The 15,820-nt window shown below is 39.6% G+C and overlaps 1 protein-coding gene and 1 non-coding gene across 7 annotated transcripts; both read left to right on the top strand.

The window, feature by feature from the left end:
* The first annotated feature begins 280 nt into the window (after positions 1-280).
* Znf510 (zinc finger protein 510) lies at positions 281-13,843 on the top strand. Of its 6 annotated transcripts, none has more exons than XM_074052529.1 (5): positions 281-334; positions 3,182-3,240; positions 7,458-7,584; positions 7,857-7,952; positions 10,105-13,843. In XM_074052529.1, exons 2-5 carry the CDS (start codon positions 3,226-3,228, stop codon positions 11,802-11,804), a joined length of 1,938 nt encoding a protein of 645 aa, XP_073908630.1. In that variant the 5' UTR covers positions 281-334; positions 3,182-3,225; the 3' UTR covers positions 11,805-13,843. The 6 variants fall into 6 exon arrangements, with proteins under 6 accessions (XP_073908630.1, XP_020021552.2, XP_020021553.2 ...); XM_020165964.2 differs by lacking the exon at positions 281-334 and adding an exon at positions 376-740; XM_074052528.1 differs by lacking the exon at positions 281-334 and adding an exon at positions 376-2,250.
* Positions 1,662-1,768, top strand: LOC141415928 (U6 spliceosomal RNA). Its single transcript, XR_012440878.1, has one exon. It is a non-coding gene; the product is annotated as a U6 spliceosomal RNA (small nuclear RNA).
* Positions 13,844-15,820: the final 1,977 nt, after the last annotated feature.

Here is a 15,820-nt window from a genome sequence, read left to right as displayed (position 1 = left end):
TCAGGTCTCAGGACAGATTATGTACAGCACTAACCGCTCCCTAAACTTTCCAAAAGAATAGAATCCTTGAGTTGGGGGGTGAGGGGATGGGGGAAGAAAACAGGCGAAGTGCATTCTGGGAGATGTGGCCTCGACGGTGTTGGACGATGGCCTGCGCCGTACATTCAGGGAGCTGTGTAGACAGGCTCAGCCGGTGGCGTGCGCTGTGCATTCTGGGATGTGTGTCTTGCGGGTGTTGGATGTGGCGCGGCCTTCACGGGCCGAGTGCCACGCCTCCTCTGCGCATGTGCAGAGCCACTTTCTGCTTCCTCCCTCCCTGGCGTCAGCGACTGCGGTGAGAGCGTGGCGGTTCGGGGCGCTGGGGGCGGGGGCGCGGACGGGGACGGGAGCTGGGTGGAGCCCACAGGGCCGGGCGGCCCCAGGGAAGGGCCGGGCGGCCCGCGCTCCTGGCCGGCAGATGTCAGCCTTCTCGGGTGGGGAGGCAGAGCGCGGGGTGCGGCGCGCGCCGTCGCGGGGCACACAGGCCTGGGAGCAAAAAGCTAGGTGAATTCTGCCTGGTCGCCTGCACCCCAGTCGGGTCTCTGCTCCGAAATGAGGCCGTTGGTAAACACGGGCGCGCGGCGCGGTTCCGAGAGGGGAGGGCCCTGCGAGGCGTGAAGATGAGGTCCTCCATTGGAGGGAAGACACCTTGCTGTCGTCAAGTGATGGCGCCTCGGCTTGTCGCCCCGCCCTATTCGTGGGTATGACTGTGTCCTACAAATAGAGCTGAGCCATAAATGATAGGCCCAGGGTCACAGAGTGAGGAGCCTCACCCCAAAATCAAGCATGTCCTGCAGTCCGCCCCACCTGCTAGCAGAGTGACTTGTCCCCAAGTCCCCAGGACTATGATGGTGGAGTCACTGTGTGGCAAGCGTGTTTTCTCTGGGTCACACTGGCTCCTAGCACCCTAAGCACCGTCCAAGCCGACTGTCTTCAGAAGGCAAGGCCTGGCCAGTGCAGTGGTTCACCCTGTAATCCCAGCTCCCTCGGGAGGATGAAAGTTTGAGGCCAGCTTGGGCAAAAAGTTAGCAAGACCTCATCTCAACAAAACAAGCTGGGTGTGGTGGCTCACGACTAATCCCAGCTATGCAAGAAGTATAGGAGGATCATGGTAGAGGCCAGCCCAAGCAAAAAGCATGAGACCCTACCTGAAAAATAACTAAAGCAAAAAGGGCTGGGGGCTCAGGTTTTAGAGCCAATGGTTATGCCCTGAGTCCCAATCCCAATGCCACAAAAAATTTAAAAGGCACAGTCTGATATTCTAGGCAATGCTATCCCATAGACAGTGTTTCACATAGGTAATTTTAAGTGTAGTAGCTACATGAAACTAAAAAGAAACACTAATTTTGAGAACATCCTGTGTTTTCTCAGTCTCTCCAAAATGTTATTTCAAGTGTGGCAGGAGCCACATCTCCAGTGCTTAGTGGTTGGATATGATTAGTGGCCACAGTGATGAGCAATAGTTCAAATACTGAATTCCAAGAGAGTCAGTTTGAACCACATCAGTGGTTCTCAATTAGGGTGACTTAGCTCCAAAAGGACTTTGAAAATGTGTAGACATGTTTTTGGTTTACACATCCATGAGCAAGGGAGCACAAGCATCTTGCTTAGAAATGATCCTAGTGCTTGTTTTGGCAGCACATATACTAAAATCAGAACAGTACTGAGAAAATAAGCATGGCCCCTGTGCAAGGATGACATGCAAATGTGTGAAGTGTTCCAGAAAGAAAAGAAGGAGGGAGGGAGGGAGGGAGAGAGAGAGAAAGAAAGGAAGGAAAAGAAAGGGAGGGAGGGAAGGAAAGAAAGAAAAATGATCCTAAATATCCCACAATGCACAGGAGAGTTACCCATGACAAGGAATTGTCCATTCCAAAACATTACTGCTAAGTGGAGAACACACTGTTGTCCATGAAAGTTTAAACTAAAAAAAATTTTTCCCAGGCCTGAATGCCAGCTTCTCTATAGCAGTGTAGCTGTTTGGGTAGCATAAGGAAGGAAAGAGCCCCAGAGGCAAGAGTCCCACCTAGTAAAAAAATCCTGACAGACACCTGTTCACCGAAGCATCAGAAAGGATGCAGAAGAACTCAAAAAGGAGCAGAGAAACCCAAAGAGGAGCAGTTCCTGACTTTTCCAACTAGAAGCAGTTCATAATCCCTTGCTTCAAGACAGGCAGACTTTGGTGATGCCATCATATCCAGAAGTGGTCACAAAGTATGTGACAGTGAAACTTGAGGACCAACTTGTGGGAGGAGGTGACCTGGGGTTGAGAGAGATGGATGACTGTCAGGATGCACAGGAAAAGCCACTTTCCTAGAGGCCTTTTTTCCATTTTCTCCAGGGAAGATATAACCAGCTACAGCTACAGATTGAAGGGAGTTCCCCCAGTCCTCCATATGTAAACCTGTTTTTTCATTCTTCCCTCACACTTTGTGAGCCACTCTCACACCACATTCATCACTTGTAACATCCAGACATGGGCCAGATCTGTACTGAACTACAGAACCACAAAATAATGAGGGAGAAAGTGTCTGTTTCTAACTCTCTGAAAACCGAAACAGAAGTTCAGCACAATGTTTTGTCTCAGTAGCCTAGGACGGAGCTAGGACGGAGCACGTTCACACTCACGGGGAAATCATCACACGCGTCTTCTCAAGGGTATTTTCGAGAAACTATGATATTACAACAAAGAAAGTTTAAATATTCTACCGTTAAACAGCGCATCTTGTTCATTTCCTAGTCATTTTCTGTTGATGAAAATAATACTATAAAATATTAATAAGAATTTTCTCTTAATTTTTAAATATGTAGTAAAATAAGATAAACACTTTGTTGGACTTTTTTCTGGTGGGACTGAAATTTGAACTCAGCACTTTGTGCTAAAAAGACAAATGTTTTAAATAAATGAACAAGAAAATAATTTACAGTCATCCATCAGAACCCAGTAAGGTTATATCCACATGATCATATTAGAGACACTCGTATGCAGGAGGTGCTGTCTCTCTCTGGTGCCTTCTGCCCCTTCTCCAGTTTCACAGAACATATTGTCTGCAGCTGGCCTTTTCCCCAGCACATATGGTGAGATGCTTAGGCAGGTTAATGCAAAGACTGACCAGATGCCTCACAACTCTTTCCTTACCTACAGTATATCCTTCCCAGTGCTCCACTCTCTTCCAAGAGCAGCAGAAAATGAACATATCTCAGGTAAGTTATTAATATGTTTTTTGTAAATCATGGGTTTTTCAAGTGTTTAAAGGTCTATCTATTGTATGGAAAAGTAGAAATAGGAGTGGATGAAAATCATTCAGGGAAGATCTAGAAATGTGGGTGAAGGCAGAGATGGGAAGATCGTGGTTCCAGGCCAGGGAACAGTGTGAGACCCTATCTGAAAAATGAAACCAAAGCCAAAAGAGCTGAGGGAGAGAGGGAGAAAGAAAGAACAGAAGAGTTAGCATGTGGAAAGATTCCACTTCTCTGATACATATTTTCCAAAATTCAGCTGCCATTTATTTTCATTCTGACTTTTCTGAGATCTGTGCAGAGTTAGATCAACAATATTTGTTTTAAAGATTTGCCCTGGAGAAGGTTAAGCCAAACTGATTCCTTGTGGAATCTGAAGTAAGGAAAAATGTCTGTTGCTCTTCATGTAAGTGACAATCCAGATCTTTACAATAACAGCTGGAAAGTAAATGCACTGTGTTGCTCCTCCTTTTTTCTCAGTATTATTAGTAGAGGGCACAGTGCCAAAATGGGGCTTTTAATACAGTTTTTCAGGTAATTTAAAAAGAGCTTAAGGAAGACAATTTGTCAAAAAAAATAAAAGGGCAGATTGATGGTGTAGGCTCAGCTGACCAAATGTAAAGAGTTGAAAAGGATTGTGAAGAATGGTCCAATTTTAGTTGTTACAGAGTATAGGCTGTTACTGCATTTTAAGAGTTGATCTAATACCAGGTGCTGGTGGCTCATGCCTGTAATCCTAGCTGAGATCTGAAGGATTTCAGTTCAAGGCCAACATGGGCAGATAGTTCTCGAGACCTCCATCTCCAAAATAACCAGAGCAAAATGGACAGAGGTGTGGCTCAGGTGTTGAGTGCCTGCTTTGCAAGCCCCACCAAAAAAAAAAGAGTGAATTTAAGAAGGTATGTGTCAGGCTGGTAGAGTAGTTTAAGCAGTAGAGCGCCTGTCTAGCAAGCATGAGGCCCTGAGTTCAAACCCCAGTACTGCACCCTCCCCCCAAATAATAATAAGAAGGTATGTGTCTTAGTCTGTTTTCTGCTGCTATAACAGAATACCTGAAATTGAGTACTTTATAATGAAAGATTTATTTTGGCTCACAGTTCTGTAAGGCTAAGATCATGGCACCAGAATCCATTTAGCTTCTGTTGAGGGCATTCTACCAATGTTCTGTTGGTAGAAGTATAGTAGGCATGTGCAAAAGAGAGGAATGTGTCTGAGAGAGAGAAGTGCCAGACCCCCTTTTAATAACTCACTCTTGCAGGGCCTACATTAATTCCTTCGAGAATTTGGTGACCAAGTTTTAACATGAGTTTTGCAGGACAAACCACATCCAAACAATACCAGCATCCAAGAACCAGTAAGAGTCTTGACCAATTACAATTTGGCCTTCCTCCTAAGGAATAATAATATAATTTTATTATTTTATTCTGCTAAATGGGTGAATTACATTGATGAACTTATGAATGTTACACCAGCTTTGCATCCTGTGTGATTCTACCTGGTTATGCAACTTGTTAATATTTTCACTGGTGTTTTGTGACTACATTAATGGAGAGGTATTGGCCTATCCTTGTCCTTTAATGAAATACCTTACAATGTTGTACTCTTATAAAATAAGTTGAGAAATGATTGTTAATTTTACTGTTATCTAAAAGAGATGAAGACTGCTGTTATTTCTTCCTTAAAAATATACCCATGCAGCAATCTGGCCTTGGAATTGTTTTTGCTAGTTTTTACTTATGAATTCCTATATTCAATAGGATATAGGAAATCTAAAGAATCCTATTTCTTTTGGTTGACCTTTTTTTTGGTAATAAGTGTTTAGAGATATCAATCACATATCACACAATTAAATTCATTTTAAGTGTATATTTCAATGTTTTTAATATATTCAGAGTTCTGTAGTTGTTACCATAAATTTTGTTGGTGGTGGTGCTGGGAATCAAATCCAGGGCCTTGTGTGTGCAAGCAAGGACTCTTGTCACCAACATCACTTTTAAAACGTTCTCATCATTTAAAAAAGAATCTGTATCCTTACCTCTCACCACCCGCCCCCCCAATCTGGACTTGCCTGACCCCAGCACTTAACTGCACTCTGTCTTCATACATACACCTATTCTGGAAATTTCTAACAGGTGAAATAATACGTGGTTTTGTGGCTGCTTTTTTCACTTAGCATAGTTTTCAGTGTTCATTCGTGTCATAGTATATATTGGTATATCATTTCATTTTATGAGAGAACGATATTCCTTCACATGGATATATGAATAAACATTTTGTTTATTCATTCATCAGGTGATGAATATTTGGGTCGTTTCTACCATTTGGCTATTGCAAATAGTGGTATTAACATCCATGTACAATATTTTGCGTGAATACCTGTTTCATTTCTGCTGGGAACAAACCTGGTAATGGAGCTTCTGAGTCAGATGGCACCTCTGTTTTTCAATAACTGCCAAACTTTTCCACAGTGTCTGCACCATTTTACATCCCTCCACCAGCAATATATTAGTGCTTCATTTCCTCCATATCATCACCATGACTTGTTATTTTCCTTTTAAAAGATTTTTGTCCTATCTTAATGGGTACAAAATGGTATCTTATTTGACATTTGATTTGCATTTATCTGATGATCAATGATATTTCATGTACTAATTGGATACGTGTTTATCATCTTTGGAAAAGTATCTATCTGTGTCATTGCCCATTTTTAGTTAGATTGTGTTTTTCTCATTTAGTATGAGAGTTCTTTACAAATCCTCTCTACTAGACCTTTAATAAATATAGTGTGGGTGAATATTCCCTCCATTCTGTGAGTTGTCCTTGTACTGCCTTAATAGCATTCTCTCATGAGCAAAAGTTTTTACTTTTGAAGAGACCAATATATTTTTTCTTTGATTTCTTGTGTTTTTGATGACCTGCCTCAGAAATAATTGTCAAATCCAAGATTGTGAGGTATACCTCTGATTTCTTCTAAGAATTACATAGTTTAAGCTTATATTTAGGTCTTTGACCCATTATGAGATAATTTTTTTAATATGACATGAGGTAGGAGTCCAACTTCAATCTTCGGCATGTGGTTATCTAATTATCCCAGCAACATTTGTTAAAAAGACTGTTTTTTCCCTGTTAATTGATGTATGGATTTATTTATTGATTCTCAATTATCTTCCATGGATCTATGTATCTGTATTTATGCTAGTAACACACTTTCTTGATTTACTAGTGATTTGTAGTAAGTTTTGAAATCAGAAAGAGGTAGTCCTGAAACTTTCTTCTTTTTCAAGACTTTTTTTTTTGTCAGTACTGGGGTTTGAACTCTGAGCCTCATGCTTCCTAGGCATGTGAACCACTCTACCAGCCCTTCAAGATGGTTTTTAATGATTCAGGATCCCTTATAATTTCATATGAATTATAGGATTAATATTTTTACAAAAAGGCCATTGGTGTTTGAATACAGATTTTATTGACTCTGTGATTCACTTTTGGGAGTATTTTCATCTTAATATTAAATCTTCCAATAATGAACATAGACTATCCTTTTATTTATTTAGGTCTTTATATTTCTTTCAGAAATATTTTCTAATGTTCATACACAAGTCATGCATCTTCTTGGTTAAATAATTCCTAAGCATTTATTATTTTTTTAAAAAATTTATTTATTAGCATATTATAGTTGTATCAGGGGTACATTGTGACATTTACAAAGGCATTTACAATATATTTTCATTAGATGCAGCTGTTCCACTAAGCATTTATTGTAAATGGAATTGTTTCCTTAATTTTTTTCAGTTGTTCATTGCTAGTATATAGAGATGCAAATGATTTTTGTGTGGTCATCTTGTATCTTACAACTTTGTGGAATTCATTAAGCAGTTTTAATAGTTTTTGTGGATTCTTCAGTGTTGTCTGTATTTTAAGTCATGTTATCAATGACAACAAAGATGTCACCAATATCTCCATTAATCGTTAATGTATCTAATTCTTAAATATATACAAATTGTTATAAGCATCTTACTAATTGATTACCTTCAAAGTATAAGATGTTGTTAGACCCAAAATAGGCATTTTTCATATTTATTTTAAACTCTTTATAGTAAACAAAATAAGAATTGTTTTATGAGCTTTTTAAATCTCTACTTCTAATTCTGGATGCTTCAGATTAAACAAATGTGCTGTTACAGGCATCAGTGTCACTCAAGGATGTGACTGTGGAACTCACGCAGGAGGAGTGGCAACACATGGACCCTTTTCAGAGGACCCTGTACAGAGACGTGATGCTGGAGAACTACAGCCACCTTGTCTCTGTGGGTGAGCAGTTAAGCCTACCTTTCCTTTTGTAGCGCCATAAAGAAGGTACTCCTTGGTATATGTCAACATGTGTAAACACAAAGTTTTGTGTTACTTGGGCTTTTCATTCAGGAGTATAAAGTAACTAAACCCTTATGAGGACTACAAAGAATCTGTTGTAAGCTCCCAAATGAGCATCTTCAGGATGCTGCTCCTGAAGCTATACCTCCTTCCACTTTGGGAGACCAAAAAGCTCATGTATCTAGCCTGAGCCTTCAGTTCTCTCTTAACAGGATACTGCATTTTCAAACCAGAGGTGATCTCCAAGTTGCAGCAAGGAGAAGCACCTTGGTTCTCAGAGGAGGAAATCTCAACCCAGAGTCATCCAGGTGAGTTGCTAAGCACTAGCAGACAACTCTGCAGGGTATTAGACCCCAGATGGGCAGTATAGGGGTGAACACCTTTGTATTGCAGATTCTTCTATAAATCCCAAAGGCACAAAAATATTAGTCAAAGGAAGATGATTAATAAAGTTGACTCCATTAAAATTTTAATTTTGTACAATAATTATAAACATTAAGCTAAAAAACATAAACATACTTGCATAAACATAAACATACTTGCATGGTTACACTTATATAAAGGTCAGAAACAGGCAAAACTCAGCTACATGTTTAGGAATTTATATATTAGTAAATATACTAATGTAGAGTTAAGTAAAACAAAAGGAATCAAGGAAGCGCTTGATTAGTATTAGGATTAATTAATTAATTAATTATCTTAATTAGTATTAGGATAGTAGTAAACACTAAGCCTGAAGCTGTAAGAATAAGTAAGGATTTGTGTACAGTCATTTGCTTTGCATTTCTTGATATGGTTTCTGGTTTGTTGTGTTATAAGTATAATCTTTTTTGCTTTTTTTTAAAATTAGGATATTTGTTGTGCAGGGGGGATTTTTTGTGGCTATTTTGAATAACCTTACATTGTGCATTGGGTTAGATCGGCCCCACCATCTCCCGCCCTCACCACAACCCCTGCAATTCTCTCCCTGCCTCACTGAAAGCACTTGCAAGAGGTTTCATTGTTCTGTTTCATATAGATATGAAGTTCATCGGCCATATTCCCTCAACTTGTTTTCTTTCATTCACCCTCCTCCTTTGCGTAAGTAGCCCTACCCCACTGTACCTATTTTATAGTCCTGTTCTTTTGTTGTTGTTTTGCAGAACTGAGGCTTGAACTCAAGGCCTACACCTTGAGCCACTCCACCAGCCCTTTTGTTGTGAAGAGTTTTTTTGAGATAGGGTCTCATAGAACTGTTTGCCTGGGCTGGCTTCGAACCGTGATCCTCCTGATCTCTGCCTCCTAAGTAGCTAGGATTATAAATGTGAGCCACTGGCACCTGGCTTACAGTCCTGTTTTTTGTTACTAGTTCCAAAGTCAATTTTCAGAGGGGCTTCTTGATGTATTCCCACTGCAAGTATACTTTACTTTGGTTAGTTCAACTCCTTCCATTACTCTCCCTTATTCTTCCCTCCCACATCACATTATTCAACACCTTTGAGTACAAGTCATTGATTCTTCGCCTGCAAAGATGTAATGCATTTCAATATTGCTGACTGTCGATGTCATTCCCTTTTCTGTTGATGAGTGTTCACTCAACACTGTATCATGCATGTGTATATTGTTTCATGCTTTAGTGTTAAGAGCTGAAAAAGATGTAGCTGGTTATGTTTTACAATACAATCTATCGTGGATGGGCATTTGGACTACAAAGAGAATTTGAACATTTCTTAAATGTCATATTTTCATTAAAGCCTCCCATAATACCCCATTTAAAATTCCACCCACCTATCCACATTGAAATGGGGAAACCTAGGATAGGATACAGTCAAGTTCACTTTCGGACCAACTAAATCAAAGATGATAGCCAGATTCAAATCTAACTTAGTTCCAAGAATAGATTTTCTTCTTATCAGTTTTCATTTCGGCATATTACAGCTGTAAGACAGCATAGAGGTCGAGCTATAAAGTTCTTCATAGAAACAGGGAAATTGGTGCTGTTACACATTTGCTATTTAAGAGTTGATGGAAATGAAGGGTACCAAATTGGAATTATGGAGCCAATTGAGTCTTCTACCTGTAAAGTCTAGATAATATCTAGACCTAGATTGTAGTTCACTTATTATTGTGCCCATTTTGTGAATACTATTACATGCCAGTTTTTCTTGTTATTCTACTTACATTTTTATTCATCCTATTGTTCACATTTTTTGCTGCCTGAAGTAGACACACCTCCAAGATTCTAATTTCTATTTCCTTTTCTCTCTTATCCACCTACTTAGGAATATCTCATATGTATTCATTACCAGTTTTCTCTCCCATTTATTTGAGGAAATTTGGGTGCATACATAGTCACACACACATATATTTGAATTACTTGTTTTTGAGAAATCAAAGAATGCAGTGCAATATAAGCTATATGTTTATAAGCCCTGCTCATAAGAGAGCTTATAAACATGTTTTTAATTTTTTTTGTTTTAGAAGATTACAAAGGTGATGACCAAATCAAGAGGAAAAAGAAAATCAAAGCCGAACACTTGCGGCAGGTCATATTCATCAAAGATAAAATATTGACTAGAGAGGAAGAGAAAGTTTGCAGAAAACCATTTAATCTTCACCCATCTCCGATTTGTTCAACAAAAATTTCCTGCAGATGTGACTCAGGAGGAGTGAACTTGCAAAGTATTTCTGAATTTGTCATTAACAATAGAAACTATTCAACAAAGAAAGCAGGTTGTCATGATGAATATGAAAATTGGCCTTTCAAAATTAAATTTCATAGAACTCAAACTGGGGAGAACTTTTATGACTGTAACATAAGCATGAAAGCCGTCAGTTATAGAGTAAATCTTTCCGAGCATCAAAGGTTTCAAACATTGCAGCAAGATTTTGAAGATATTGAAATTACAAAATCCTTCAATGGTAAGGCTGACTATGTTACACATAAGAGTTTTCACACAGAAGAAAAATCGTATAAAAGCCATGAATGTAGGAAAAACCATGATAAAACAGCTCCCTTTGACCACAGAAAAATTAACACAGGAGAGAAACACCCACATCTTCACCAGTGTGGAAAATCCTCCTTTGAGAAGGCACCTGTGGAGGGTTATAGTAAATTTACCCCAGCTGTAAAACACTATGACCATAATGCACATAGAAATTGTTTCAGCAGTCAGTCTCATTTCCCACAACCTCAGAGGACTGTCACAGGAGAGAATCCATTCACATGCAATGAGAGAACACAAAGTGGGGATAAATCCTTTGAATGTCATGAAAATAAGAACTCGTGTCAGCCATCAACCCACAAAGTACGCCAGAGAACTCACTGTGAGATGAAGCCCTACAAATGTAATCAATGTGGGAAATACTTCTGTCAGAAAGGTCATCTTATTCAGCATCAGAGAACTCACACAGGAGAGAAACCATTTGCATGTAGGGAATGTGGAAAGACTTTCTCCCAAAAGTCACACCTCAGCACACATCAAAGAATTCACACAGCAGAGAAACCCTACAAGTGCAATGAATGTGGCAAAACATTTATCCAGAAGTCAACCCTTAGGGGACATCAGAGAATCCACACAGGAGAGAAACCTTACAAATGCAGTGAGTGTGGGAAAACTTTTGTTCAGAAGTCAACCCTCAGAGATCATCACAGAATTCACACAGGGGAAAAATCCTTTGAATGTAATGAATGTGGTAAAACTTTTGGCCAGAAATCAAATCTCAGAATACATCAAAAAATTCATAGTGGGGAGAAAACCTACCAATGTAATGAATGTGAAAAATCCTTCTGGCGAAAAGACCATCTCATTCAACATCAGAAAACTCACACAGGAGAGAAACCATTTAAATGTAGTGAATGTGGGAAAACTTTTGCCCGAACATCAACCCTCAGAGTGCACCAGAGAATTCACACTGGGGAGAAACCATTTAAATGTAATGAATGTGGAAAAAACTTTGTTCGGAAGGCGATCCTTAGTGATCATCAGAGAATTCATACAGGGGAGAAACCCTTTCAGTGTAATAAATGTGGGAAAATGTTTGGCCAGAAACCAAACCTCAGAATACATCAGAGAACTCACAATGTGGAGAAATCTTACGAATGCAATAAATATGGGAAATTACACAAATCAAATCTCAGTGTTTGCCAGAGAACTCAAGGAAGGAGGAAGCCCTGTTGACATAATAACTGGAAAAGCTGACAGAAGTTCTATCCCCTTTGGCATTGGTATACTCACAGGAAAAAAAAAAAACAGCTGAATATATATATATATATATTTATGTGTGTGTGTGTGTGTGTGTTTGTAAGAAAACAGTCCCAGAAGTCAACTCTTAAGAACCACAGAGAACTAATGCAGGAGAAACCATATGAACATGAGTGTAGGAAGAGTTTTGTCCAAAAGGTAGTTTAACCTCAGGATATATTGAAGAATTCACGCAAGCTTCTGTTTCTTTAAAAGGACTATATAGATGCCTTCTGAATGAAGCCATGCCCTGCCCAGTAACTCTCACACATCACACAATCTGAAAAATCTGTTTAGCAGCAACAATTCCTTTTTCCTCTAGACATATAGCTAGTCTTAAGTTTCCCAATGTCCCTCTCCTGTAAGTGGGGCTACTGGAATATGGATGACCAGGATGTCTGCCACAGCCAGGTCTGATGAATAAAAGATATCCCTTAGAAATTACCAGGGTCCTGTCAGAATAACACAAATGTGATTTCGAGGTCAGCCCTGAGTGCTGTGCTTTAATGAGGCATAGCACAAGATAAAAGAATTTAGGTGCTTGAATAAATATGTGGTACAGAATTCTCTTAGCATCTTTAGCAGTCGAACATTTGTGAGCAAAAATCAGTCCTTTATTTTGTTGAGCTCTTGCATGTTTTTGATCTGTTTGTTTCTACAGATAATTTAGCTTTCATTCTGCTAGGAAGGTGAAAACTATGTAAGCCAAGTTTAAGTCAGACAAAGTGCATAAACCTTATCAGAAGGTTACTGGGTCCAGGAGTCCCTCAAAGATCATCGTAAAACTCACATGAAAACATCCTTCAATGTAATGAATAGATGCTGCCACCTGATGCAGTGCTTGGGATTTACGTAACATGTTAGAAATGACTTTTGCCTGGTGATTGATTGCTTTTAGTTGAACAAGAGCAGCTACCATATAGCTCAAGCTAACTGTGGCATAAAGCCACTTCCTTCACAACCTTCTGGCACCTCCATACACCCAAACCAGAACTTCTTCAAAGAGAACATTTTTCCTGTCTCCAAAGGAGATCGAAGGCTTTTATCACTCACCGGAGTATTCTGTGGTATCTGCTGGGAGAGGAGGAACACAAGTGGATCTGCTAGTTCTACTGGATGCAAGTGTCCAAGTCACTCACAGTTCCTGTGGAGGGAGGGGCACCTAAACTTAGCTAATGGGATATGCGTAGGTTTATAGTAGAGAAGGTAAAAACTAATGTAACCTAATGGATGGGACTCTTGGGGCCGGTGCAATGTACTGTGGCGATCTCTACATCTGAAAATATAGTAAGGATTAATATGATGTGGCATAACTACCATCTGTTATAGAGGGAATTCTCCCAGTCAGGATGAGCTGCATATGAAGCGGATACCTTTGAGGTCTCACCACCCTGATGACTGTTTTGTGATTCAGGTCTCTGTGACTGGTAATTTTATTGATTGAAACTTTTGGCAGAAAGATGCCACCTTTGCGGGATGGGGAGGGTGGTAGTGGAGTGGAGAGGTTTGCCTTGACACCCTGAAAAGGGTATAAGGGTCATCCCTTTTGAAAAGCAGCTTTGAGCTTACTCTTGGATTGTTTTACACATTGAAATGAAGGCCTCTGTACTAACGTTCCAGTCCTGGTATATGCCATCTTATACTCAACAATTAACCAAATGAGAATGGCCATCAAGCCTCAACTTATGAAATGATGGTATGCTCAAGAATGCAGCCGCCTGGGCCCACAGTATCTAAAATGTACATGAAACAGTACCAGTTGTCCCTCTGTCCAAACTCTCCCATTATTTAAATCAAAAAATGAAAGGGGTCCTTTCAGGGAACAGAGCCCCAGGATGTCGTCAGCTCTGGCCAATACCTATATAAATCTTGTTATGTTCTTATTGACCCATGGACTGTTGCTGTAACCTAGCTATTTGACACTGTAACTGGAAAACTATATAGACATTAAAAGCACCGTTCTTTGCTTCTCTAAACTGTGAGTGAAAATCAGCTGCTGAGCACCCCATCAGGGTCTGCCTGGTCCTTCCCCTCCAAAGTTGAAAACATCTGGGAAAACTATACCAGCACTGAGGGACTTTCATTAACCAAAATGGTTGATTGAGAAAATCTTCAGAGGAAACTCTTCAGAGACCATTCGGAGACAAGAGGGGAAAAGCTGTCACAATCCAGATGGAGTAACCTATGCCAGACCTCACGAAAGTTACTAAAGCAACAGGTTTTAAAGAAGTGATCTTAATCATGGCTACTAGACATCCAAGTCCTTGCAGGTACCTCTGACAGAAGGCAAACTTATATTTTTGGCCAAGGCCTTCTATGGAGGTAAAGACAAAAATGATTATTTTTTGCTGATTCCAAACATACCTTTTTAGTGATCTATCTTCATGGAGTTATTTTAAATGGATTCCTCTACAAAGTCTATTTAACTGGATGTCTTCTGACCTTTACTCACTCTGTATTGTTTTATAATAATGTTTATACTTTTAGACTTAAACAACAAGTACTTTTTTGACTTAGCTGTTAGCTATCTATCCCCTTCCCCTGTACTAATTTATCACTGGCCAAAAAACCCTAATTCCCTCAAAATTAAAAATGTTCAAACATAAAAATTTATAAGTAGTACTTAAAATACTTTTGCTGGGGAACACCTGTTCCTTACTTGGGTCCACAAATTAGTTAGGGATGAAAAAAGGCATGACATCTCCCCATTTTGTAACTGTCTTTGTTCTGAGCCATTCTCTCTGTAGTCACCTTGCGGCCCCCTTGGAGTCAAGGAAGGACAGTGATGACCTGCATCTTCATGGCAGGGGACTGAAACTACCCCAGATGGTGGACCTTCCTTAGGATGGACTACCCTCCATAACAACAACTCCAAAACCTCTCCCAAAACAAGAACTGGGATGGTGGTCAACCACAACACACCTGATAATCTGTGACTGGGACTGTTTGACCGTGCATGCCTTTGCAGGTGGCTTACTGGAAACTTCCCACCTGACCCCAAAGACTGACAAAGGGACAGTTGCCAACTTTTATCTCTGGGTGGGTGCCAAGGACATTTGAGCAGACAGTGACCTAACCACAACTTATCTTCCTTAGATAACAGTATTCCTTAGTGACCCTTTTTTGTTGTTATTCCTTAAACTTTTAATTTTTATATAATTATAGATTTGCATGCAGCTGTGAAGTGATACAGAGAAATCACACTACCTCTTCAGTAATTTTCCCTAGTGGAAACACCTTGCATAACCGTAACACAATATCACAACCACAAAATTGACACATACAATCTGCTAGCCTTATGTAGATTTCACAGGTTCTACATACTGTCCTGTGTGTGTGTTTCTGTGTAATTACATCACGTGTAAATTCATAAGAACAGCATCACAGCCAAGATAGAAAACAGTTTTATGACAAGGCTCATTCATGCTAACCTTTCATAGCAACAGTTACCTTCCTTCCTCCCCATTCCTTTTTATTTTTCCTTATTGCTTTTTTCTTTCTCTCTTCTTTTCAGTTTTCTGTTTCCCTTTCTTTTCTCTTCCTTATTTTTTGCAGAACTGGGGGATGGAACCCAGAGCTTGCACATGTTAAATAAGTGCTCTATCATTGTGCTGTACCCCTAACCTTTCCCCCGTTCCTAATTCCTGATGACTACTAAACTAATCTTCATCTCTATAATTTTAGTATTTCAAGAATGTTATATAAATGAAGTTGCATAGTTTGTAGCCTTTCAAACTTGCCTTTTTCACTTGGCATAATTCCCTTGGATCTATCCAACTTATGTATATGGGTAGTTTGTTCCTTTTTATTGCTGAGTAACATTCACCCATTGAAGGACAGCTGGGAGTTTTTCCCTACAGTATCTGACTTTAAGGAATAAAATTTCTATTTAACATTTGTGTATAATTTGTGTTAGTATGTTTTTGGTTTGTCTGCAATAAATGCCACAGAGT

This window comes from Castor canadensis, chromosome 13, assembly GCF_047511655.1.
Source record: "Castor canadensis chromosome 13, mCasCan1.hap1v2, whole genome shotgun sequence".
Classification (NCBI taxonomy): Eukaryota; Metazoa; Chordata; class Mammalia; order Rodentia; family Castoridae; genus Castor; species Castor canadensis.
The sequence above is the reverse complement of the archived record's forward strand: the minus strand, read 5'-3'. Positions and strand labels throughout refer to the sequence as shown.

What these genes read in the sequence shown, in the direction of transcription:
- Znf510 (XM_020165962.2), top strand. Translation starts at nt 3,112, where the DNA reads ATGGTGAGATGCTTAGGCAGGTTAATGCAAAGACTGACCAGATGCCTC. An exon ending in AGAAAATGAACATATCTCAG is followed by an intron (nt 3,241 to 7,457) that starts GTAAGTTATTAA and finishes GTGCTGTTACAG; the next exon opens with GCATCAGTGTCACTCAAGGA. An exon ending in CTCAACCCAGAGTCATCCAG is followed by an intron (nt 7,953 to 10,104) that starts GTGAGTTGCTAA and finishes TTTTTGTTTTAG; the next exon opens with AAGATTACAAAGGTGATGAC.